Raw genomic sequence first — 26,770 nt, 5'->3', positions numbered from 1 at the left:
GAATTAAAAGTGCCTTTCTCTCTTCTTCCCTGCACAGCAGAAATCAGCTATCCCTGCCTTAAAGCACTCGCTCTTGCACCTTTGAAGTCAACAGCAGCTTTGTCAGGGATCAGAGTGAACAGAGAAGAAATCCCTACAAGAGATTCCTCTTAATGGCACAAAAGAGTAAGACTTATGTTAAAAAGATCTGTCTGGAGCCAGAGAATGGTCCTTTGGGTTTGAGATGGTGACTTGGTCTCCAGATGAGCTTCCTGTCTCAGAGGCTGGCCAGTTTTAGTCTGTTGTAGTTTTGGCAGCTTGTTTCCATATCTGTCTCAGCCTGTCAAAAATTCAGCTTAAACCTAGTCAGAGACTTAGCTTGGAGGACTCTGGGAGAACACTTCCCTTTAGAAAGAAAGAACGCTGCTCTGTTTTGCAAAGCACAGGGGATTTCATTTCTGAATACTGCTCTCTGAAACCCTAGCTGTTGATTTCCAGGCTCTGACAAGCACAGACACCTAGTTATGTTTGCTGCCGAGTTATTTGTTTGTTTAATTTCTGTGTTAATTGGTGCCTTCCAAATACCACAACTGCTCTGAGGAGCAGTGTCCTAACCAATCTCACTGCTGAATTTCACCTCTTGTAACTTGTGTACCTGGCAACTGACTTAATTGAGGTCTTCCATAGAAGAGAATTCTGCCTCATTTATGACACAAATTGAGGATTTGTCTTTGATTAGAATAAATGCTTAAATAGAAGGATTTTCTGGCCCTGAATGCAAATGTAGATGATAATGTTTCTTTATACATGCGATCAGCAGAGCGATCTAGGGACTGGCTCTATTGCTGTCATTAGCGTGTGCTCATTTTGTGATCTTATGAAGTCACCTTCACTTTCCTACCCCTCAATTTCTACTTGCAATGTTCCTATAAGAGTGTATGTCTCAGCACTGAGTTGTTGCAAGACCTACCTCCTACCAATAATAAAAGACTTTGTTCTAGGTGGTGTGAGTGCAAATATTATTTTATTCACAGCTCCAGTTCTCAACCAGCTTAAGGGTGGAGTCTCTCAAGTGGTGTTATTGCCAGTCACGCCAAAGGATGTGGCTAGGACCTTACTATGCTTTTCCAGTGTAGTTTGGCAAGGGTGTGGTACAAATCCTGCTCCCTCCAGAGTCCTTGCTGCAAGGTCTTGGACCCCCATGGATGTAGCTCAGAGGCTCCCTGCCAGTGAGGCTGGCACTGACCTAGTGTCTATTGGTAAACGTCTCTGGCTTAGTGTCACACTAACGCTTACATTAATGACAAGTCTCAGAAGAAATTGCAAGACATTGGAAATGTTTTAATAGGCTCTATTCATTAAGGCCCATGCTTTAAAAGACTGAACTGGGACCATATGGTCCTTCTCTGATGGTCTGTGCCACCACTGTCGATAGAAAGACTCCTATTGATTTCCACAGATGCCAGTGAGCAAGATGGTACTTGGTGTGTTTTTGGAAACAGCAGAGGGATGCTTCAAATTATGTAGCATCCGGGGCATGGTGTAGGATTTGTTGATCAAAAATGTGGTGCAGAGGCATTTGAGAGACTTGTATTTTTCCGCTGCTGGAAGGGCAGGAGCTGGAGTATCTCAGATGATGCTAGCATGTTCAACAGCAAATATGTTGTGTAATACAAACAAGGGCTGCTAGTTCCCTGATCTGTTGGACCAACGTACAGTGATCCACATCAATCCCACACTGGCCAGGGAGTGAAAGTTACTCTTGAATACAGTTCTGCAGACTGTCTGTGGACCACTAGTATCCGCAAATCACAGGTTATGAGCCACAGACTATACGGATGAAAACAGGACACTGGTATCAGCTGATACAGGAGATCAACCAAGTGTTTCAGCATGAATGATGAGATGTAGTTGTTGGCATTTTTCTGATAGTTTGGTACTTGGTCTTGATAGTTTGATTGTTAAGTCCTGTGTTTCCATATATTAGATGACTTGGTCCTGGAAATTTGGAAATTAATTATTTTAGAGGATGTCCAAGGAGACTCAGGCAGCAGTGGATGTGTAAGTGTTCAGATTCTTATCTTAGGGGTGAAGTATGCAGAGGGAAGGGAGATGGTTTGGATTTGCGTAGCCTTTCCTGTTTTTCTGCACCTTTTGCTCACTGTGTAGCAAATGACTGCAGAAAGGGGGGACACTCCTGCATCCTCTGTGTGAGGAAACAGTGCTGTTTCCTAAGGCAGTGTTGAAAATGTGACCCTCCTTTGGCTCCCCAGTCTTGTGGGACTCTGAATTGTCATCAGGTCTGCTCCTCCAGGTGAGGGAGTGCCAATTGCCTGTGTTTGCTGTATAAATACCATTCCCTCTCTCCTCTGACAAACTGACTGCTTTCAGCAATTAAAAGCAGTTAGGTACTTGCAGTCTAATGTAACACTTGCAACCAGTAATTACAAATGAGTTCACTTCCCACCTTGGAGAAGCTGAGCTGTGTGTTTTGAGAAGACACTGGTTTCACTGCTGAAACTGAAGACTTTACTCATTGAATCAACACTCCAGCACTTCACAACCACTCACAGACTGAGAAGTTTAGTTTTAAGGGATCTAGGGAGCTGGTGCTCAGGCTGAGATCCGCTTTGTGTGGGGCAGATGCTTTACTTTGTTGTACCCTGGCTATAAAGTTGATTTAAGCAAGGTGATGGGTCTCTTTGGGTTTGATGGTGTGTATGGACTAAAATACGGAGAACAGTCCCATAGTAAGAAAATAGGGATAATTTTGTAGCACTTTTACCTGCCCTTCCCAGACCGAGCACTGCACAATGTGTCTGCACCATGGCTCCTGCCTTGCTTTGGAGAGATGGGAGAGTTGCAGCTGGGGCAGCTGAAGAGGAGATTACAGGAACAATGGGTTGTTTGGATGATACCAGCAGGACACAGTGCAATGTGAACTAGCCCTTGGCTTATGCAAAACACTGTACAAACAGTAACAGAGCTGTTAGCTTGAGATTTGCACCCCGTGGTCTCCATCTGTCACTCCCCAATTTCAGCATCAGTGTTCATGGCCTTTCTCCTTCTTGCAGCTGTGCCTGGAGCTTGAATTCCCAAAGTCTGTAGTAACTGAGCCATTCTAGAGCTGATCCGGTTTCCCGGGAGGTTAAGTAGCCAACCCCACAGACACAGCGGAAGGCAGCCGGTTTCAGAGGTGGGAATTCAGCCTTGCCTCTCGCCTGTCTTTGGTTTCCACTTGTAATTAGTCACATAGGGGCATATTCTGCTGTATCACTTCCAGTGGAGGAAGATTTCTCTTCCTGGCGATGTTCTTCTATAATCAAACCGTGCTATTTCCCATGCTTCCCAGTGATTTTCTTTAGCATTCCAGCTTCTGCATTTTAGAAACAGGATCCAAGTGCAGAAGGACACCTCCCCACACACACACCATATCTCAGGGTGATATTGTTATTGCTTGTGTTGGCTTTCCTGGCTGCCCCATCTGTCTCCATCACCTCTTGTCACCTTCCATAGTAATTCCTGCTGATTAGCAAAGGCCTTTATCAACTGAGGCTCTTTGGCAGCCAAGTTCAGCCAACAGTTCTGACTCTGTCACGAGTTTCTACTTATGAAAAAGGCCTTCCCCCTCCCACCAGTGGAAACAATATGAATCATTTCCCTCCCCTTTCTTTGTCAGGAGCAAACACCGTCAATGCTAGGACCCTGACGGTGGCTTTTTGGCTCCAGGAAATCATGGATGAAACAATCCATGGAAATTGGGATTCCCATGTAAAAGTGAGATGTTATTTTATATGGACCACACGTCTTTTTTGGCCATGGTCAGATTGCCGTCTGGTTGACAATCTCATGTACTTCCACGAGAAACATAAAATTGTTCTTCTATCCCATAATACTGTGCCATTGGGTTTTATATTTTACACTGCAAGGTGGCAGTGCATTTTTGAATGTTCTATTTGGGATTTATACTGCATGACAGGTGCCTGAGCATTTTCTTGCAGGAGCCTTGGGGGAATGTCATGGCTTAAATGGGCTGAAAGAAATTTGTGTCATATCTGATAGGACATTTGTTCTTCTTCAGTGTATAAAAATAATAATAACAGCTTTGTGTAAGGAGTGGAAGCCTTGATAAAAATACTTTAGCCACAAAATGGTCTTAGTTACACTGGAGGAAGCTGCTTAGCCCCAAAGGAGAAGCTGTAACTGTGCTAGGTCTAAATTCTTTTCTCTTTTTCACTGATGCAACTCCAGTGTAACTGCAAAAAGAGTCTGACCTCATCTCTTAAGCAAACTCTGCCTCTGAGAAGTTGATCTTAGGTTGAACACATTGCTTGGTAACATATACAGAGACCTGTTATCTCCCAGGTTCTCAGGTAAAAGGAGAGAACCAACAGCAAAATAATACATAAAGACAGAAACAAATGCTCTTGTTCTTTTTCAGAGACAGCTGATGGACAGAGAGCCTCCACAGCTGTAGCTGCTAAAGTTGGAGGCAGCACATGTCTTTTTTAATCATAAATCAGATGAGACATTACTATATTTTTAACATGCCCATAAGTATTCAGGCTGTCTGCTGTTGAATATTTATCATATGGTTTGCTTCACTTATTGCCCTCTGAAGCGCAGTGACTGTACTTGAGGTAGAAGATTAAAGGTAATATGAATTTCTCCATTGTTGCTTTTACAGTGGGTGTGGGCTTTTCCTAGCCTCTGACAGAGAGAAGCTCCTTGCGTGAAACAACTGGTGTCCTTGGATCAATCCCTCACCCAGACATCCCTTGAAAGGAAAAGCTCAGTAAGCAGAGTAGGAGAAAGAGATGGATCCATGGATCTGTTCTCTGGTAGATTTGGAAAGGAGCTAAACAGCAATTTCCCTGCCTCCCTGTAGCCCTTGCCGAGGTGTTGCAGGAGTTCCTGGAGTTGAAGCTCCCACTCACCAGCTCTGCTCCAAAGAGCAGCAATTTTGGCATTTCAGGGTTGAGCCGCTGCTGCAGTGGTGGGAAGATCTCGAGGAGGTCTCTAGAAGGTCTCTAGGTCTAGATACACAGGGCTTCTCCTTTGCAGTGAAAGGTGTAATTAGGAGCTATGTTTTATTAAAGGTTGTCTTAGAGCTTATGAATCACCTGTCTAGAGCAGTAGCTGCTGTGTCAGCTGGGATCCACTGTGATAGCAGAGGCCATATAATGTACATCCCCTTTCCCTGGAGAAGAAAGCCTAGTCTCTCCTGCTAGACACCCTTCGGGGACTTCTAGTGCTTCTCTGCCTTGTGATGCCCTGCAGTCTCCTGCCGCCAGGTCACAGTGTCACTGGCCAGTGGAGCTGGGCTTCTTCCCTGTGGGGCCACGTCCACCACCATTTCAAAGCGTTACAGTATGGACCCTTCCAGTGTGCTGGGCATACGTGTGCTCCTGCACTCCTGCTGACCTCTCTTTTCTACAGCTGGTATTTGCTGCATTAAGAGCTGTAATATTGCTAATAGGAGCACAGAGATGTAGGCTAATGAGTGGTCCAGAGTTTTGGGATGCTTTTTAGCCTGTTTGTTCTTGGGGTACACAGTGCCTGTTGAAGTCTGTGCTACTCTAACTATGAGGCTATGCAGGCATAAAGTGACATTCAGAGAACACCTTTAAGCTTGCAGAATCAGCAGATGCCAGATACACAATCTCCCGGACAGCTTTATTCTTCCCACTTTGTGCATGCACTCTGCACTCTGTATACAGGAGGAGGCTGAGGTCCTGTGGAAGAAGAGGTGTGTGGTCATGAAATTAAAGACTACATCTATATTAACAAAGAGAGATGAAGGGATGACTTAAGATGTCCCCTACAATGCTAAACCTGATACTTTCCCTCTTATCCACATTAATTTCCTAGGAATAATATTTTCTTTAAAGAAAAAAGGATAAAAATAAATATTGTTATCCTGCATTAGCAGCAGGCCTGGAGCCCTCTGTCTTCCCACCGTCTCTCTTTCCCCACTGCTCCAGTCCTAGTTGTCCTTCCTAACACAGATCTCCCTTGGCCCTGTCCAAGTCTGGCACATCTGTGAATGAAATAATACTTGCATGATGCAGCACAGTTCCACGTAGCCTATAGCTTCCCATCCAAGACTGAGACAGACTTCCCATTCACTCCCTAGTTGGGTTGCAGCATGGTTAACAAGCTGCTCAGCCTTCTGTAAAATGGGGGTTTAGTGCCTGGGGAGATTTAAAACAGCTGCAATAAAATTCAGTTTGTCACTGAGAGAGGAAACAGTATTGTATGTATTCATGTAGAAGTTGATTCTTTCCTTAGTGATGTGGAAACTACCAAGAGGAAAAGCCAAGCTGCACACAAACCAGAACTCCACCCTTCCAAGGAAATTGCCCAAGCTGTTCTCTGTTAACTAGCCACGCTAGGACTTCCCCATCTCACATTAGCGCTGCATGAAATGCTCCCTTCCTCTGGCTTCCTGAGATTTTCTCAATGACTTTTATGTGCCCTCACTGCTCAGCAGTCTCTCTGCTGTTTATTTCTTTATGGCAGTGACAGAATAACCCTTGCTATCTTGTTAGTCAAACCTTTCCATTAGTGTGTACCGTTGAGAAAAGGGATCTGTATCCAGTGGACCTGCTTGGAGACCATGAAGAAGTATACAGCTCTGCATTACCTTCCTTTTCCAGCTCCCAGGGATCTCCCCTGGTTTTTGAAGAAGAGCAGTAGAAATGGGAGAATTCGAGAAAGCGGTAGTAACTCATAGTGGAGGTGGTGGTTCCTGCTAGTTAGTCATGATGCATTCAGCCAACTTCTGCTGGCACATTCATTCTTCCCCGAAAAGAGAAGAAGCTGAACATTTGGGAGGTTGTGTCTCCTTAGAGATGCTTCTGTATCCCCATAAATGAGGCTTCTCTGCCCAAGAATCACCAGGATTGGCGAGGTTATGGTCCATCTTCTCTGCTGTGCTCCCCCTCAAGAACTCGACATGTTTTCTGAGTATCCTTATTCTTCTGTCAGCTTTTTTCCTTGGCAACTGCTACTCCATGCTGTTCTTCCTTACTCAGCCTTCTCCACGATGCAGGTCTTAATGCTGTACTGGGCTGGGCAGCTGCAGATCTACCCCACAACCCTGATCTAACCCTTTCTAGCTTCCAATATCAGTATTTTCCACTTAGTGCTCTCAGCAGAATGAAAACCTTCCTTTCTCTGAGGGGATAAAAATGGGAGCACCTTCTGGACTTTGCTTCATCCTAACACCACAGTCATCCTGATATTTTCCATCTCCATTTAAGGACTGAATTAAGACTCATCATATCCTGGGGTCTTTTTTGTACTCTGTGTTTAATATAACGTTCTTTATTATATTTATCTTGTTTCTTATGTTTGAGTCTTTCATTTATTATGTTACTTTGAAGACTGGGCCTCCCTGTAAACTATCTTTTTAGGAAAGCTGAGTTACATTTACGGGAGATCTTTCATGTGTTTAAGTCTTTGGTTCCTTTATGTTTTTATATGGTCACCAGATAGACTTTCAACTCATGGCTTGGACTGAAAACAAGAAAGCCAGAAAGTGAGAACATTTCCAAAATGTTGCTTGCTCTTTGCAACTTAAAAAAAGTTGCAAAGAAATACAAAGATCTCCCACACCAACCTTTCTGGAGTGCTGAGAAAGGAACTAGTGCATTCTCTACAGTTACTCAAAAAAAAAGAAAAGGCTTACTGCAGTGTGATCCTAGAAGCCTTCAGAAGTAATAAGAAATGTTTTGTAAGTGCAGGTGGTTCTCCTCATTTACTGGGCGGAAAAGCAGGAGTAAAACAAGCTTTTGGTGTGTCCAAAGTCAGTCAGTCCAGGGAGATGGAAGTCCCAAATCCTTCTCCAGCAGTCTTTGGCCAAATCATTTAGGACAGGTGAGCATCTTGGACCCCAACTGAAGATCTGCAATGTCCTCTGTGCTCTGTTACCACACGGCATCGCACCCTCCAGGGATGGCTCAGCACCAGCTTTGTAATGAGATAGCTGCGTGGACCCAGATAGATACATTTATGGCACTATGAAATGATGAATTTACCTTGCAAGATAAACTGAGATGACCGGTTTTGCTTCCAGATTTGGGGACTGAGATAAACCACTTTCCCTTGTCTGGAGCAAAAGGTTTTAAAACCTTATAGATTAGCAGCTATGGAAGGAAAAAGCAACCAAAGGGGCTGAGCCTGAGAGGGTTTAGCTCCTCTCCTACTGGACTATTAAAGGATATGGTTTCATTAACCTCTCAGCTTCTGTAAATCTGGCAGAATCAAAGCCACGTATTCAGATTTCAGATCTGACTTCATTTCCTAGTCTGTTTTTTTATCCCATGATCTATGGATGAGTATTTCATTTGCACTTTGTCAGACCAAGTTTGGAGCGGAGGTTGATATATATGTCAGTGTGTTTTTTACATAGACATTTCATGGATTAAATAATGCTGGCAGATACTGTCTTCATCCACCACCACAAGGAGAACATATAATTTATTGTCTCAATACATTAAAAGAAACACAGCACAAAGGAAAAGGGAAGAAAACCACCAAAAAAGGATATGAAGATATAATCCCTTCAAGCCAAAAAAATACCAGCTCCATGACATCCTTGTCTGTGGGGAAACTCAGCTCCTAGATTATTTTGATAAACTTTGTTATAATCAGTTTAACACAAAAGCCAGCTATTTATTTAATCTTACCCGGCTTGCAGAAATGTCATCTACTAAGGACGTTGAGGTTATTATTTTTTCACTTAAAAAAAATAAAAAAACAAGCCCAGAATTGTATCTACTGTGAGGACTGTGATTCTAGAGACGTGGCTGGACGTGTCTAGTTTGTTTATTTTTCTTCTATTGTGTGGTTTCCCTCTGTAGATGGATGAGGGCTCTGTCGCCAGCTGCCGTGTGTTTCCTCGGGCGCTGGCTGCAGCGTTGGTCTGGGGGCCCGGACGGGAGCACCCACGATGGGGGAAGGAGCGGGCAGGAGCCGGGCGTAGATGGGGCTTGCGTCCCACCCCGGCAGTGCTCGCTGTGACGGCCAACACGGACCTGCCGGTACCAGAGTGGGAGCGAGACATTGTTTAGTGTCGGCCTATTCCAGGATAGCTCCATCACTAAAAAAGGAAGCAAAATTGTTTAAATTATCTATAGGATGAAACAGAAAGAAACTCCCTCCGCCCTGCGAGCCGTCGTGATCCCCTCTGGACAGCTCGTGTAAACGGGACTTCAGGCGGCAGTAGCTGAGGTTTTGCAGAGCTGTTGTGTCCGCGGTGGGTAGTAGCTCTTTGTGTTTTGTGTCTCCCGTGCCCAGGAGTTTGAAAACTTGTTGCAAACTTAAGACTGGCAGCATCCTGCTGCGAGAGGTGCTGTATGGGCTCATATAATAGCCATCGTCCCCGCGTCCCGCCGTTACCTGCCTCCCCCAGTGTGTTTCTGTGGGGTTTGCTCTCCAGGACAAAAGCGGAGCTGTTGCTCACATCTATTCTAGATGTACATTAATGTCTTTCTTGTTGTGATCGGGGATCGCGGCCACATGAAGCTGCTAATGTGCAAAGAACGCCGATACTGATAGTCCTCCCTCGTGCCTGGGAAAGCAGGGTGGAAAGGGAGTACGGAGCTACGCCAGCGGCAGTGCCGAAGGTCGCCACTGGGGCTGGGGATGAACCCCCATCTCCCAGACATAGGCCTGGAGCACTGACCTCTGGGGCCGGCTTCTGGTGTGTGCCGCTGTGCCCTGCCCCTAAACCTCTTTCTGTATTTTCCCTCCTCAGGTAAGATCCTGTTCCGGAGGAGCCACGTTCGGGATGTGGCTGTGAAGAGGCTGAAGCCCATTGACGAGTACTGCCGGGTAAGAGCCCGTTACAGGAAGGATCTTCTTTCAACCAGCCAAGGGAGGAAGGCTCTCGTGAAAGATGATCCTTCCCAAACCCCACTGGGGCTAGCAGGGCGAGTGAAAGCAGAGGCCGCTCTTTGCTCCCAGGGTCCTCGGCCAACGTGGTGAAGACCACAAGCCTGGTCTGCCTTGTTAGGGCATTTCACGTGAATGCGGATTTTATTTCTACCAGCTGCTTACTGCAGTCCTCACGAATGTAAGAGTTTTGCAGGCAGAGAGGTGCGACGAAGATGGTATTTTTCCTCTCTTCTCTGGCCAGTGTGTTGGGGAAATTCTGCTTTGCGCGGAGCTGGAGATAGGCTGGTTACCGCCGAGAGTGTTGCTCGTAACAAGTGAAAGCCTGGAAATATATTGCAGGACAGAAAAGCATGGCTGTGTCGAGGAGAGGGCTAAGCCGCCTAATCTTTCCTTTCCCACTTTGAGTTTATGATTTGTTGATAATTAATCCTCTGACAGTAGATTAAAAGTCATTTCTAAGCAAGACCGATGCCCAGTTTTTATAGAGGTATCGAGCATGTCAGCCGGAGTGCATAATTTAAACCCCAGACTTCCTCTTTTATTTCCTACGGGGTTTTATTTCTGTTTTCAGAAAGCCAGAGGAGCAGGTGGAGGGGAAAAAATACATTCACAAGGACTTTTCCTGTCAGACATTTGCTCATCCAAAATTGGGAGCAGACCACTGAAGTGCCCGAGGCGTGGGGAGGGGGAAGCAATAACTCAGCGCCACCGAAAGCCGTGCCAGCTGAATCACCCCGGCAAGGAAACCCTGATTAAAGTCTTGTCTCATGAGATCAGGCTTTTTGTGGGACAATTAGCACACTGTCTTCCTGAGCGTGGTCTGAGGGCTTGCTTTAAACTACGCGGGCTCTTGCTGCCTCCCCGGCCTCCTTCCTTCAGACAGGAACTGCCCGCGCCGCCGGCGCCGAGGAGCGATGTCAGGGTTCACCGAGCAGATGCGCTATCTCGAAAGCGGTCGTTTACTGCAGCGGGGCGGGCGGCCGCGACCTCCGACCGCCCGGGCCGGGGAGCCGGTGCTCTGGGCCCCGCGGTCTGCGCCCCAGACGGACCCGTGCGGGCCGGCCCGGGGGCACGCCGCCGGCGGAGCACGTCGTGGCGCGTTAATGCCGAAGGGCTGCGATTGCTGCTCTCTTTCTGCCTCGCTTTTCTCTGCCTGCGACGAGGCGGGCTCAGGCCCTGCCTGACTTCATGTCCTATGCGTGTGCTGCAACAGGTTTAAATTATTAAAGGGTGGGTTTGCTGCTATTGCCTGGCTCGGAGAGGTGGCTGGATGCTGCCCCAAAGCCAAGCTGTTTGTTTAATCCATTTACTAATAGGTGCTGTTTTTATGAGCATAAAAGCAGCCAGATCAGGTTAGACCCCAGTTCTCCAGCCCAGTGTTTCCCGTCTCCCGCAGCAGCTGCAGTGGATGCCCAGCAAAGAGCATAAAACGCGGGTAAACATATAGTGACTTCTCCCAAACAGTGTCCTGTTCCGGTGATCTGTGGCTCACAAGTTTCTTGTGCCTGATCTGGTATCATTTTACTTCATTTGTAGTTTACTGTGATTTGTGTTTAATTGCCTTGGTACTTCATAGTAGACGAAGACATTTAAATCTGGATAGCATTGGAGCGTGAGGCTAGAAGTCACTGAAAAGCTCAAGCAAACGTTGCATCTCGTGTCTGCATGTCCATTTCAAGAGCGACATCTTCCTACATCTTCCTACATCTCCCATCACGTCTTTCTGCATGGGGTGTCAGGTCCTCATGGGAAGGAGACCCTAGCTACCTGTCAGTCCCGTATGGTGTATCTTGCCCAGGTGTGCATGACTCTGGCTGTGTCTGAACAGCCTGTGCTGCAGGTAGGTGGGTGCTGGGACCAGTGGCAGGACATAAAGCCCTGTCAGGCTATTTTCCTGTCCCATATTTGAGTTCACTCAAAGCCTGGACATTAATTTGTATCCAGTGTGGATGGTAGGCATGTTTGTGCCCACCCTTAAAACAGCATAAATGTAGTGATGGTGTCCTGACTATATCAGACGCAGCTTTGGGCCAATTTCTTCTTCTCCTTCCACTAAAGTCTCTACTTAATCATAGGGATTGAAGAGAACATGGTAGCTGGTCAATCTGTTGCCTGGCACAGGACTTACCCGGTTGCTCTGAAATCCCACAGCCCACGGTTGGAAATGTATGTGTATAAACAGAGGGACCTGAGCAACTGCAACTCATACCTCTGCCAACCTTCCTGTGGCACATCCTACAAAAACAAGATTTTATTTTGAAAATTTCTAGCTCATCCAATTTGCATTTATTCAAAGAATGATTGTCCTATGTTTTGCTCTTCCAAACCTGGCTGAGAATACAAAAGTCCACAGGACTTTGAAAATAATAATGAAAATCAGACACTGAACTTCAAAAATCCAAAAGATTTAGTGAAACACCTTGTAGAAGGAGACTTTCTTGCTATGGTGAAGTCAGTGGTGGTTTTGCTCCTGAACTTTAGCAGGGGCAGGACTTCCTCTCTGGGGCTTCATAAGGCTTTCTTGGTATCTAAAGGTTACCACTTAGAAGGTTTCTGGGAATATGACTTTCATAACCCAGGACAGTAACCTTACTGTAAGTTTTTACATCCCAATATGAAGTTAACCAGACATGCTAGAAAGTTGTGAACTGGGTACTGAAAAGTTAGATGGTGAGTCTAAACTATATTTGCCTCATTTCACCAGCCTAAACCCAAAATATTCCTCTCTCTCCATTCAGCTGTTTCCCCCCTATAACTATAGAGGGAACCTGTGTGGCTAGCTTAGCTCCAATGCCTTAACTCAAATGCCTTTTGGAAAGCTGAAGTGAAATTCAAGGAAAGCCCCCTTGGTGTAAGAAGGGAAATTTTTTTTGCTAATAAAATAGTATTAATCATTACTGTTTCCTATCAAGTAGCAGCTACTGCTGCGTGTGTGTTTTAGCATGACTTGAGTGAGGGTAGGATCATGCCCAAAACTTTGGAAGCCTTGGCTGTTTTCTACCTTTCTTCTCTCATCCAGTGTATTTTTTGACTTTTGAAGAATTGCATTGAACTGTAGAACAAGAGCCTCATTTTGACAGGTTAATTCCCATTCCTATAAAAGAACAGTGCAAAGCTTATGTCCCATGCTAGTTCTTAGACTGGGTAGGCAGATGGCATGCTTAATATTGAAATATGTAGAGAATGATGCTGGAATGATGTGGGTGAAGTTGATGGAGAAAATCTGCCACGGGATAATAAAATGAATAAATGCAACAATAGAGCTTTATCCACTGGACTCTGTAAGGAAGTAGAGGAAGGAGGCAGGTTCAGATGTAAAGTTCATGGTAGTTTGTTTGCCGCATGAGGATTCACCATCCATTTCACCTCTCCTGGAAGGAGGAAGCACAGATGGGCCCTGGCAAAGGAGGGATGCAAATGTCTGGCCATTTGTTGTTTTGTTTTTGCAGCCTGTCCCTGGCAGAGTGCGATGATTTGCATGACTGAGAAGCAGGTCTGACTTCTGTTGTTTTGGTGTGTTGTTCCTGCACCAGGCGCAGGAGCAGTGAGGGTCAGGCGAAGGCCCTCCGATGAGTGTTTGTGGGGAGAATCGGCAGTACCGCGAGGTCTGCAAAATGTGCTGTATCAGCCATCAAGCACGTGAGCCCTCTGCACCCCATAGCAGGGGCCTCCGGACCCCTCAAGCCTGTGTGATTCTTCACTGCTTTATACCAGCTTAGAGAAATAGCATCACAGAGTTAATTAGGCTGGTGGTTTTGCTCAGGCCATAAGAAGCTTTGAAGCTGCAATGAAAAACAGAGGAGTGGAGCATACAGGGAAAGATTTCCAGGGCTTTTCTCATCTGTAAACATAAAAGTATGGGGTCTGGGTGTCCTTACTGGTAACCTGAGTGAGTTACCAAACAGACTGAGTTTTACCTGTAAATATGTACTGCCCACTGGAATTGATATCTCTGGATGATTTCCCTCTTAACTGTAGGCTTGGAATTAGCTTAGTGTGATTTAAGGTCTTCTGGGCTCATGGGGGCTGGTTTTCTTAATTTTTTAGCTTTTGCCAATGTGAAAGAAAGAGCAACTTTATAGTCTTGCCTTGCCAGGGGCATTTTATTTAATAAGGGTTTGATGCCCCAAACACATCTCTGGTGTGTGCGTGTCCAATATGTACTGTCCTGTGTTCAAGGAAGACCTCTCAGGTCAGTGGTTCCCAAAGCCACCACACTCTCCTTACTCAACCCTCCTTGAAGACTCAGAGCAGCGTTTGCAGACTTGCACCTTCATGCATTTAGGTCCTGACTGAGGGAAGCATCTTAGTTCAGAGGGATTCTCAAGTACGTAAAATGCCACTGTCATAAATACTTACTTAAATTCATCACATGCCTTTATGCTGTCCCAACTGGAGGTGGCTTTAAGTAGATGCTTAAGGGCTTTTCTAAAGTGAGGCTTAAGTACCCACATGTACAGAACCTAAATAAAAATTAGATGATGAGCAAGTCACATCAGTGCCAGGAAATACTGGTCAGTCTTTTATTAGTGATGTCCGCAGTTTGAGAGATCACACTTCAAAAAGCAAAACATAATTACCTCCCTTTGGTCTCTAGGTCCTGCCTCACTTTCAAGTTTTAATCCTTGAACCTGTCAAGACAGATACACAAACGTTTATGTTTATATCCATTGTACAACTAAGCTAGTGCTGAATGAAAGTGGAACAATAGTACTGGTAAAGAATGAAAATATTTAAATGAAAAACTTTCAAACTTTATCTGTCATTTTTATATACATTTCGGAATCCTGATACATTTAGACTAGCTGCTGTAATGAGAGTTAATTATTTGCAATACTCCCCTCAGTACCTAGAGTAGGGCCTCATCTTCTGGTGCCTCATGTTCCTTTCATGTCAGAGGTCCTGCTATGTCCCAGTTATTTCCAAGTTTGAAAAGCTCTGCACCCGCTTTTCCTCCTCCACTCAGCTCTTTATTTATTCCTTCCCCTCTTTTCACAGTCTGAGCCACTATTCGCACTCTTCATCCAAGTCTCTGCCTGTCAGTGTTTGCCATCCAACCTCCAAATTTCAATTCTTTGGGCTCAAGCTTGGAGTTACTTGAGGCTCTCAACAAAATGGGAATAGAAATTGTTTTTACATAGTTAAAACAGTTTATTTTTCTGTTCTGAGAAATGAACTGTTGTAACTGCATCTTCTCCCTTGCTGGATTCATGGCTGTTCCCAACCATCTGGCACAAATGGTTAAAGTTAACTAAAATGATAAGCAGTTGAGAACGGGATATTTAAAATGAAATGAAAGGGAATCATAACCATGTAGTTCTGTCAACTGTCTGTATATTTGTGTGCAGAGCTGGGATTAACCTCAGTGAACATCAGGGATCTAAGAGCTGCGTATCTGGACTCCCTCACCAGGCTGCGGAGAGAGACAGCGAGTGATTCACCCTGTCCAAAGCTAAATGTCTGCAATGGGGTGGATAAACTGCCCACTGAAGGTGCTGGTCTTTCTCTAGTGACTATAGAAGTTGACTAGAGGAGTGTGACCAGTCTCCAAAGTTAGACACATAAAGTTCAGTGGGGTGAATATCACTCTCTGCATATGTATACACACACCTACACGCACACTGTATATCCCTGTATGAATATATCTGTGTCCGCTTTTTGTAAATGTGTCTGCATAAATGCAACACACAGCTGTCAACGTATACCTACAAGCACATGCAGGGTTTTAAATCCATCTGCATATATTTTGTGACGCCTTCTAGCTGTCATGTATTTCCACGAAGCCGTTGGCAGTTCACGTAACCTTAAGCCACGAACCCCTGCCTGGGCCTGGTGCTCTGCGTTGCTCTGCGCACCACGCACGACGTGCGGCAGCCTGCCTGCAGGTGAGCCGGCGCTGTGCGAATAGCAGCACGTTCCCAGCGCTGAGGACTGATCGCTAGCACCCCTGTATTACAACTGGTCCAGTAACCTTCCATAACACCCAGTCCTCTGCGAGATTTTCTCAAACCTGTAATGTAGAGAGAAACATCACTATGGGCTGAAAAAACACACAAAAGCCTATCTCCCGAGGAGCGTGTGAGGTCTGCGCAGTGCACGTCTGCCTTTGCATGCTGAGCAAATAAACAGGCTGTTACTGATAATACTCGGCAATTGTGCAAGGCTGAATTCTGCTTGCTGGCCTTTTTTATCTCTCACCTTTCCTGTGCAAATTCCTTGCTGTTTCTGGACACTTGTTCTTTGTAGCTGTGTATATTTACCTCTGCTTTCCAAGTCCCGGGAAGAATGTCACTTCCCTGTCCTTTTCATCCTTTCACCATCTGTTTTCTTCTTTTTCTTTTCCCTTCTTTCCTTGGCCCTGCAGTCTTGCCTTCAGGCTGTTGTAGCTCTGCCCTGAAACCATTTTCCTGTAAATGCTAGAAACTTGCTTTTTCCCCTTGCGCAGTGACAGCAGAGTGTCGCTTGTCTCCTCAATGCACTTTTTGTTCACTGTCTGGAACTGCACTGGATTTGGCTTGCTAATGGGTGGATGCTGTGTGTTTGCTGAAGAGAGGTTTGATTTTCAAAACAACATTGCTGCCGCTTGCCACTCTCCAAAATCAATAGACTGATTCTACCTCATTTTACACTCTCTTTGCACTTTCTTAGCCTTTCTTACCGTTTTTAGAGGCTTGTTCATTAACAAAAATGAATAAAAGTTGACAGGCTCCAGACATTACTCCTGAGCTCCCGGAAAGACATGCAATGACAAGTATATATCGGGTGGATTTCATTTCAGTGCTGTGTGCTGGGCTGAAAATTGCAGCACTTTGGGAGGTGATTCAGCAGCAGAGGAGCCAGCCCTGCCCCAGGGCCACCGTGTCCGTGGGGTGGCTGAGGTGGATGGCTGGGTGTGGAGACAGCTTCAGCGGGTGGATTTTTATCCACTGCTCCCTGCCTGTGAAAGCCTGGAGTCACCGAGGTGCTTTTCAATTATCCACCTTCAGCCCAGCAGGATATGCTTGGAGATTTTCAAGCACAGGACCACTGATTCATGGGGCAGGATTTTCTAAAGCTTCCATGGGTTTAGAAACCCAAATCTACATGGCAGGTTGGTAGGATTTGTGCTGCTATGTCATTGGAAACCCACTCTGCGCTCCAATTCAGTATTGACATCTGCAGCCTGGTTTCTAGGAAGGTTGGACACCTGCAACATGTAGGAAGTGACAATTCTTAGAGAAGGTGTCTGATGTCCAAGACCTGCCTGCGATACATGTAACTTGGGTGTTCATGTTCCTCTAGCGACGATACGTATCATTTACAGTGCTTGCTGTTTCCCCATGGACTGCACAAGATCAAGCCCTTAGAGGTTTCAAAACACACTGTAGATGTTAAATAGCTGAGACTTGTAACCTCTCTGCAGATTAGGTAAGTGTTCGTGCTCAGTATCGTTAATGGGTAACTGAAGACATTTCCCTGCTGAATTTGACGGAAAGAGGTTAAGTAACTTGCCCAAAGTGAGAGGGGTGTGAGTAATAGAGCCATCACTACATCTCAGCCCCAAAGGCTGTCTGCGAGACGGCCTCCCAGCCCTGCACAAGCCTGTCTCCTGCTCGCCATGCGGCTGAATAAAGCCTGCTTTAATGTTGCCCGTGACGTTGGTATGTCTGTGCTGGCCAGGCATTTCTCTTTCTCTTTCAACATGCCATAATTGTTGCTATTCCCGGGCAGTTACTCACTTCCCAGTGTTCCTGATTTGCCAGCTGGATGCATGTATTTATACACAGTAAGAATAAGGGCAGACAGCTCACACCTTTGTTAGGTTTTTAGGCAAGATAGCAAGATTGAGTGGATAGCAGTGGGGACGAGGGCATCTTTCATTCAGAATAAAGCACTTTAGTTTTCCATCTGCTATGTTTCATCCTGCGTTCGTGTAGGAACCAGCGGTGCCTGTAAGCACGCTGCTGGCGCTTGGACCTGCCAGGCTATTTCCAGGCTTCTGCATCTGATGCTTCTTCCTTATTGCGAGATATTTTTTTCTGCTCTATAATGCTGCACGTGACCGAAGGTCAGTGCCTCGTTCTTCATAAGCCTGCTGATATCAAATGAAATTTCCCCCCATTTATGTAACGTCCCTCAACCAGGGAAGGCAGAACTATAGGTCTGGAAGCACTCAGCTTTGAATTTTGGGCCACCTTGGAACAGGACCCTGCCATCTGGCACTGGAGACTTGCTGTTTCAGACCAGGATTTTTTCATTTTTCAGCTGTTCTCCTTCATGTCCCCATGCAGGAGCGGTCTTGGAAACAAACTCCACCGCTTCTCAAGCTGGGTTGAAACAAAACAGTGAGGTTTACAAACTGCCCTGTCCTGCCTCGGTGCTTCGACTGGGCCTTCTTATGTGTGTCTGACCAAAATAAATCAGATGTCTCGCGGGTTAGTATAACCAGTTCGCCCTAACGCACCTTCATTTAGCTCTGGTGCAGCTTCTCATCTGTCTTTCAAGATTGTTTGTCCTACTTTCAACTAGTAAAAGAGCCAGACAATCTCATTTTGTCAAACAGGTTTACAGCACCTCTAAGAAGCTTGGTCTATGTTTAACCACTCCTGTGGCCTATTTTCAACATAACTTAGCGCCGGAGGAGGTTAACTCCAGGCCTCTTGCCCTCTCCTGCTGTTCATTTCTCGAGTAAATCTCCGAATCGTGTCACGCAGAGCCGCCCCCCGGCTCCTCGTGGGCGGCCGCTCGGCCTCTCCTGGCAGCGCCGGCTCTGCAGTCTGAGCGGCCAGTTCTGGGCGCGTTCCCGCGCTTCGCCCGGCGCGCCGTCTCCTCGGTCCGCAGGCTCGCCCTCCGGCACGCTTCAGCGCGAGGCGCTGGCTTCGCAGGTCGCGCTCGCTGTCGCTGAGTGCCGCGAGCGCGGCGTATCTGAGCCCTGCGGGGAGCGCGACCGCTGTTGGCCGCGATGCGCTGCAGCGAAGCGCTCGCTGGGCAGAAGTAGCCCCTGCGCCGTTCCTCGCAGGCAATTAATCAAACTTCCTTTCCTATGGACTTAGGAGCGTATTGTAGTTTGGGGTTTTTTTTGCAAGCTCTGCTTTTTCTGTTGACAGTGCTTAAAGGAAAGCCTTTTGGAGCATGTTAATCTGTTGCATTAGCGGGTGTTGAGTCTGTAGATTTTCGTTATTAGAATTTGTGTGTATTGAAATAGAGCCTATAAGCCCCAGCTGCATTGTTTGAGGTGCTGTAAAAACACATGTCGCAGAGACCGGCTCTGCCACAGAGCACTTATCTGCTCAATATAATGTATTTGCACATGCGGACCAAATATTGCTCTTCTACACATGGCAAAAAAAATTACTTTAGCTGACTCTAGGTACCATCACTTGTCTAATTCAGTAAAAATTCATTTGCAGTCAACACTTGTGATTCCCTTTCTTAGTAAGTAGCCAGGTGTGATACTTCCCCTCTTTATTTCCTTCCCCCTGTCAAGACAGCTCTGCCTGCCTTTGCATTGTAATTCAGATGTTCAAGGCCATGTTTATAACTTGATTTTCTAACTGCTTCTCCCTCCTTCTTTCGCAGGCACTGGTTAGGCTTCCTCCTCACATTTCACAGTGTGATGAAGTCTTCAGGTTCTTCGAGGCTCGCCCGGAAGACCTTAACCCTCCAAAAGAGTAAGTGCCGTGCTGGATTTCCAATGCTGCTCAGTTCTTTTTGATTAGACAGAAAGAAGCTGAAGGTCATTTGGTTTCATTGACACTGTAGGTGTGGGAAGAAATTCTGTAGCTTTCAGCCTACCTAAAAAATGCCCATGCAGCTATGTATAACCCTGTTGGATATGGGGAGGACAAGGGAGCCAAGGGAACCCTCAGACACACCTCTCAGCCATCCTCCATCCTCTTTCGTATTGTTTCTCGCTGATGGTTGTAATGAGGGAACCTCCCCTGGCTTGTGGATTTTACCTGGTAATTATCACCAAAGAGCCATTTAGTTCCCCAAAGCATTGGCTCAGCAGCAGGGGGAAATCCTGCCAGTGAGCACTCAGCTAATAATTACCAGCTGCTTCTTTAAATGTACTCCTGCCCAGAGATACTTAGTTATCTGACGGGAGCAAGATTGTGGTCCAGGTCCAAAATCGTCTCTGGAGAGTCTATTCTTTATAAGCAGGAAGCTAAGAAAAGGCTGGGAAAGACGTTCCCATTGAAAATAAAACAGAGTCATGACTTTTACCTTGGAATAGACAGTCTGATTCACACTGATACAGTCAGGGTTCAGAGAACTAATTTATCCGGGGAAAGCATTGGCAAGGGGGTATTTACGAGCAACAGTGCTGCCTTGCCTGATATTTCCTTTTCTCCTTCATGCGGAACAGGATATATTTTATTGTGCTCCGCAATAAGATTTCGATTTGGTCCCATTGTGTTTTGTGCTGCTTTGCTGCGTGCTTTGAAACTTGATTGCAGATTGTGTTACTGTAATTTGGTTTCACCACTGTTTGCACAGCAAGTTGGATAAGGGGAAATGGATATAACATTGCTTTGGGTTTTTGGCCACTTTAGCACATGTAGAACCTGTAGTTAGCAGAAGGATTGATATTGACTTCAGCTGTCTGCGAGTCAGCCCTGTAGTTCCTGCACTGGTGTAGAGGAGAGGATGTTTGCACTTTGAAGTTTCAAACTTTCTCTCTTACACGTATACTGTTTTGTACAAGGGTATATATTAAAATTTGAACTAATGGGAGCACTGTTAGCACAGCTGAAAGGAAAGTCTTTTTTGTTTTTGAATAATAAGAAGAGCAGCTTTAAAATCAAAGGTCTGCAAAAAGAGCAGCTCTTTTTTTTTCCTAGACAGGCTTGTTTTATAAAAATATCTAGGGTGAGCAGAGAAAGTATAATTGCATGTTCACTGTTAAATTGATATTGCAAGCTGAGAAACAACTGCAGCAGGATACGTCCACATTCAGGGAACCTGCTGACCATGACAGTTGTCATTTAAGGACTATAAGAAGGTTTGTGAAGGTTGCTTGATCCCAGAACACCCATCTGATGCTGGGAGACATCCCCGAGTCTCAGACAGAAACAGATACCCAGGAGAGGAGTAAGATCCCGAGGTTACAGGGAAGGTCACCTGGGGGATCTCAAACAGACCTCATGAATCTACTTTAAACTCTTTAGCACTCCTGTCTGCTTTCTGTACCATACGGAGCCCACAGTATTAGGCCTGTATATTCAGGACTGGAGCTCTGCAAGGCAGGGAATGGGGACCGAGGCTCGTAGCCGGGCTGGCACTAACCATTATATTATGCCTTTCTTTGTCTTTTCCCTCCTACGAGTTGTCGAGGGACTTTTGCTGAGCTCACTGTTCAACAGCCCTTGCAGCTATTTTCAATTTATCCTTTCTCTCCCCGCAAGGAAAAACAAAAAAGACTAAATTTTCTCAGCTCAAGCCTTGCATCTTATTCCAACCTAGTAATAAGTGTGATTTATTTCCCTGGAAAATGTAGAGAAATAACCTGATTAAATCTCACTTCACTAATGTCTGCAAGACATTAATCTAGCTGGGTTTAAACAAATCCTACCTCGTCTTCTGTAAGCAAACAGATCTTAGGGAAGGTGTCTAAGGTTTCTGCTGGGAGCGCTTCACAAAAGATGTATTGTTGAAACTGAAGATTAGTCTCTACAAAAAGATGATGTAAAAGCCAATGGAAACATCTTAGTGTTTTTCTTTTGTGAGCTGAGGGGGAAGGGAGGATGTCTGAGGCTCGCTGGACCACTGCGTAGGGTCCAGGCGAAGGACACCTCCAGCGAGACTCTGAGCCTCAGCAGTCGCCGCACAAAAGAACACAAATGACCAGAGAACATCGCCGTAATTATTTTATCTTTTTCTTCTGCTGCCTTTTTTAGGCCTCAGTGCAAAGATTGTTCATATATTGATGGACTGGTATCGACATGGCATTCGACTGGCCGTGTTAAAAGAGAGCAAATATTGCAATGTGAGGAAGGAAGCCGCCCATCAGGGGATGGCAGAGCTGGGTTGCTTGTGCCGCCTTCATGTCTTCCCTTGTGCACGATGACAAGGTCTTTCATTACCCAATTACCTGCTCCGTTTTACCGCAGAAACCCAGCCTTGCAAGGCAAAGCCTGACTGAGAGTTTAATTAATTAATTTCCAGGAGTGTAACCTTAATCCCATGGCCATTTGGTTTTTTGAGTTCAGACAGTCCATTAAGTTACTGTGTGTCAGCTGAGCGGTGACCGAGTACATGCTCCCAGTTAGAAAAACATGGAAGCTTCAACTTCAAGGCAGGATGCATGTACAAGCCAGCTGGGATGTGCTAAGAGGTGTTCGTGCGCTTAATTGCTGATCCATGACTTGCTATGATGCACATGCAATAATTTGCCTATTACTACAGTAATCCAGTTATAAATATGTGCCCTTCACTTCTGTCCCTGCTGTCTTAAAAGCAACTGGTGTTTCCCTTTAGCCTCTCAGCACTTTTTCAAATGTTTTCCCAAGCTGTTGTTTCTGACTCTCCATCTGCCCTACCCTTGCCCCGTCCCTGGTTGTGCTTCTTGTCCGCGCTGGGTTATGCCTTGCTTGGCGTGCAGGCGGCTCCCTACCGGGTGGTTTCCTACTACTGCTGAGCTCGGTGCTCTGCTTTCCAGCAGTGCTGAGCTGCATGCAGTACAGCCGTAATAAAAGATGGGATTTCCCAGCACTGCTATATCAGGCCAGTTTGTTCGGTTGGATTCACTCCTCGGGTTTCCTGTTGTGGTGACGGTCCGAGCTTTCGAGTCCTGCGACAGCAGGCAGAAGGTTTTCCCTTCAGCTCCGTTAAACCTCTTCCTTCTAGAGCAGCTTGGAGGCAAGGGACGGGGAAACGTCACAAGAAATCCCGGCATTGGGACCGGCTGCCCGTCTCCTGGCTCTGCCCCTGCATGTCTCCTCCTGACGTGCCCAGCAGGGTTTGGAGCTCCGTCCCTGCGTTCGCCCGGCGGCTGGAGGCTTTGCTGCTCTCGGCCCGCTCTCTCGGTGAGGTGGGGAGAAAGCAAGCTGCAAGCCGCGAACTCGGGCAGGAAAGGAGCAGTTTTCAACTGTTTAGGTTTGTAATTTGTGGAATGTAAAGGTTTGAGCAAATGTATATGTATATAGGCAAATGGCTGGACCTGCGACTTTTGCCGTGCCCTTTCAAGGACCAGACCGTGTATCGTTACAGGAAAAGTTACTGTATAGTAAGAAGAAAGTGCATTTTTGTTTTTCCATTGTTCTAAGGTAAAGCGTGATGTCGCTGAAAGCCATTCATTTACAACTGGTGGCTTCTGTTAATAATTATAATTACTAATAACTAAGCCAGGGTAGATTAATTTCAGGCTTCTACTGGGGATTTGGATTCAAGGCTGAGGTCAGGCCAGGGCTCATGGTCAACAAACAAAAACTCAGGAATCATTTTCTTAATGATTGTTTTTTACTAAAAATAACAGAAATACCCAAGGAGTAGGATTAATCAATTAGACATTGCATATGGTGTACTGCTTTTTAGGGCTTTTTTGCTATTTGCTTCAAAATATCACATCCAGACTGTTTGTATGAGAGGTCACTTTTTTTCTGGGTCTGGATCCAGTACAGAAAGCAGACCAAAAGCCAAGGATTCAGTTCCCTAGTACTCTACCTCAGAAATTCATGCAGGCTCAAACAAGAGGTTTCTGTTTTAAACCACCAATAGTAACAATAACAACTGACTTTAAAGCAGTGTTTCTTACCTGGGAATATTTTCCCGTGACAAACATAAAGGGGTTTTCAAGCAGTATGCAAATCCAGGAAAACGAGGAAAATTACTAACTAGACTATGTAATATTATGAGGATTGATGCAGAAATTGGACTTAATGATGAAGATCCCTTTAATAAAGCTCAGAAATGCTTTATTGTGGTCCCGAGGCATGAGCTGTACTGATCATATCTGCAACACATAAATATTAGTGTATCACTCAGATACGAGGATGTCAGCCAGTTAATGTAAAATGCAAGGTGGATTCTCCCTTTATTCTTCACATATTACAAATTTCTAATTAGGAATCTGTAAAGAAATTGCCAGAGTACTTCAGCAACCATGTTAAGGAAGCATATTTTAGTCTATGAGTCCACCAGTGCTAAAGCACAGTTCCCTAATTCACTTTTTTTTATCCATGAGCATGACTGTGTTTAAATACTGTACCCCAAATGTACTTTGATCTGCCCTGTCATGAGAACCTAATCACCTTTTGATAGAGGAGGAATGTGATACTTCTGTTATAATTTTGTGTTAGTAAAAGTCTTTCATCTGTAGACTCTCTCTCTCTATTCTGATTTTTGTTTGATACTGTGCTAATGAATTTTCTTATATTCGATCCATTTAGAATTAAGTTTCCTGACATATTTGACAGCTGACTCTCTGAACAGATATGCTGTGAGGAAATCTGTCATTCTTTGTTTTGCTTTCACTCTTTCTTACGGGACTTACAGGACAGATAGTTTTCACATCATTTAGGAATTTAGGCACTACCGTTTTATGACAGTCGGTATTAAAGTCTGCATTTGGAGGTGGTATTGTGAATGCTCCACGTACACATTTTATTAGGGAAATTCATTCAACTTGAGGGATGCAGAATGGAAATTAATTTCCCTAAGAAATGCAAAACCAGAAAAAGATTAAAGTTTTATTTTTATGTTATTTATGGTCTGGGAAGTAAATTGTAAAATAGGAAAGCAGGAGAAGCTCTGGTAAAAGATTATACCAGGATAAGACAGTTAAGACCCACTGTCCTGAAAGGAAGAAAAGGTTAATATTTTCAAAAAATGACTTCACCTTCATGGAGGTTTAGGTAGCTAAGGATGCAATAACCTGTTAGGGCCAGATTTGCCAAGAGACTTGCATGGTTACTCCTAATTAGTCATCCAGCTGCCATTGATTTCAGTGGGCCTCTTTTAGTTTCACATGGGACTTTCCCCTTTGGTTTACAACATGTAAAAGATTTGGTTTGGAATATCATATGGAGGATATTGAAGTTTGTTACTGGCTGCAGCATTAGTGATACAAGCAAATAATGCAGCTTTCCTGGGGGAAGATTTGAATCTTTTTATTATGGGGCCAGTAAATGGAAAGTGGAATTATACGTAGATAAATATCAAACAATAAACCTGGGGGAAAACAGGATGCATGTTAAGTGAAATAGGCTCAGCAACCACAAAAAAAGATGTGGAAGAATGGTAGTTGGAATAGCATACATTATTGCTGCTACTGTACAGCAAGAGGTCTTGAACATCGCATTTGGTTTTGCTCATGCTTTGCAGATCTGACTATGAAAGGACACAGGCCTGAGAGGAGCAAAGATAGTTTAATTTGCTCACACTTGGGACTGGCAGCCAAGTGTACAGAAATAGCTTTTGCCTGGATTGCTTATGACCGTGCTGCGGGGTTTGATGTGTTGTGCTGTCACGGACACAGGATGGATCCTGTTCTCGCTCACCCTGAAGCAAGGCTGAGGGCACCAGAGTTGTTCCAAATTCATCGGCATGTAAGCGAGATCAGAGCAGTGCGAACGCGCTTCACCTTCATTAGTGGTACAGGGAATTGCCTTGCTGGGACCAAACACAACAGTAGTGTTGGTGTTAGCAAACCTTTACAGTTTATGAGCACTAATTTAAGACAATATATATATTTTTTTCTATGGAAGAATTGGGACTGAAGAGGTGTTTTGAAATGCGGAGACGCTGACTTTAGAAAAAACTAAATGCCAGGCCCTTTGGCTCAAGTGCCTTTTTCCTGTCCAGCAATTTTTGCTCATATCCTAAAGGAACAATCACTGCTGATAATTTGCCAATGCCTATTTTGTAGATTAGAAAGTAATAGTTTACTTAATGTTTAACTTAACCCATAGGATTCCTTCCTTCCAGAGAAGTGGAGTTTAGTGGTTAATGCAGGGATTTGGAAATCTGCTCCTTTTTCTCTCACTGATTTATTTTGTCGTGTTGGAAAGGGCACTCGTGCCTTCTGCCTCCATCTGCAGCGTGGCTGTAGATGTATGGTCTGGGAGACTTGCTAAGGGGCTTTATTTGCACTTTTGATCCTGGTAAAGAAACATTGTTCCATAGTGTAATTCTGCAGACGATCAGTTACAAAAATAATTTTTTTTACATCATCAGGCAACGTTGGAAGAAACATTGCTTCCAAAACCTGTCAGCAAAGCCTGCTCTGCTAGTGCTTGAATATTTAAAACCAGTTAGGGAGGCAAAAGAATGAATTTATTCATTTGGCAATAGGGAAAACCTGGGGTAATGAGGTGGGTTTGGAGCAGAACCAAAATAACAGGATTCAGAGGTTATCGTGCTCACTTCTAGAAATGTTTGGTCCAGTGAAACAGGGTCTTCTGAAGGTCTCCATTTAAAGGCTGATATGTTTGGTTCGAAGCCCCAGAATAGGGGCAGCCCATAGAGCTAAATTATCCACACTGGCGAACGCTTAAGAGTTCTTTAGGTGCACGCCGGAGAGAAGTGTCCGGTGTTTCTGCGCTTTCTGGATGAGTCTGGAAGTGAGGGGAGGAAGAGGGATGGGGACTTCCTCATCGTATCTTGATTTCTTGCTCCGCGGTGAGCCCCTGCCAGCAGGTTAATTGCTCGCACTGTGGTTCCTGTCACCGTTGACTCATGACCTGCCAGGCAGGAGGAGATGGGGTGGAGTTTTCTTTTCACTGGTGTAGCTGAACTGAATATAGCCAGCCTTGTCCTCTGTGTGTCACTTCTCTGAAAAACAAGAATAGGTGGCTTGTGTTGTAAATATAATTATGTAATGGAGAAGAATCCAGCCTGTCATTGCCGTGTCTATACTTAATATTGCTGGACTGTTGTTTAATGAAGATCTTTTTCCACTCTGAGGAGG

General features: G+C 45.1%; 1 protein-coding gene across 1 annotated transcript in view; it reads left to right on the top strand.

Moving 5' to 3' along the window:
• SH3PXD2A (SH3 and PX domains 2A) overlaps positions 1–26,770 on the top strand; it is a 262,339-nt gene that overhangs the window by 101,105 nt on the left and 134,464 nt on the right. Inside the window, exons 4-5 of the mRNA XM_067300208.1 lie at positions 9,743–9,819; positions 19,441–19,532. Coding sequence (XP_067156309.1) covers positions 9,743–9,819; positions 19,441–19,532 — 169 coding nt within the window. The remainder of the gene's footprint in view (positions 1–9,742; positions 9,820–19,440; positions 19,533–26,770) is intronic.

The sequence above is a fragment of the Apteryx mantelli genome, chromosome 7 (genome assembly GCF_036417845.1).
Source record: "Apteryx mantelli isolate bAptMan1 chromosome 7, bAptMan1.hap1, whole genome shotgun sequence".
Taxonomy (NCBI): Eukaryota; Metazoa; Chordata; class Aves; order Apterygiformes; family Apterygidae; genus Apteryx; species Apteryx mantelli.
This window is presented reverse-complemented; position numbering and strand designations above follow the sequence as displayed.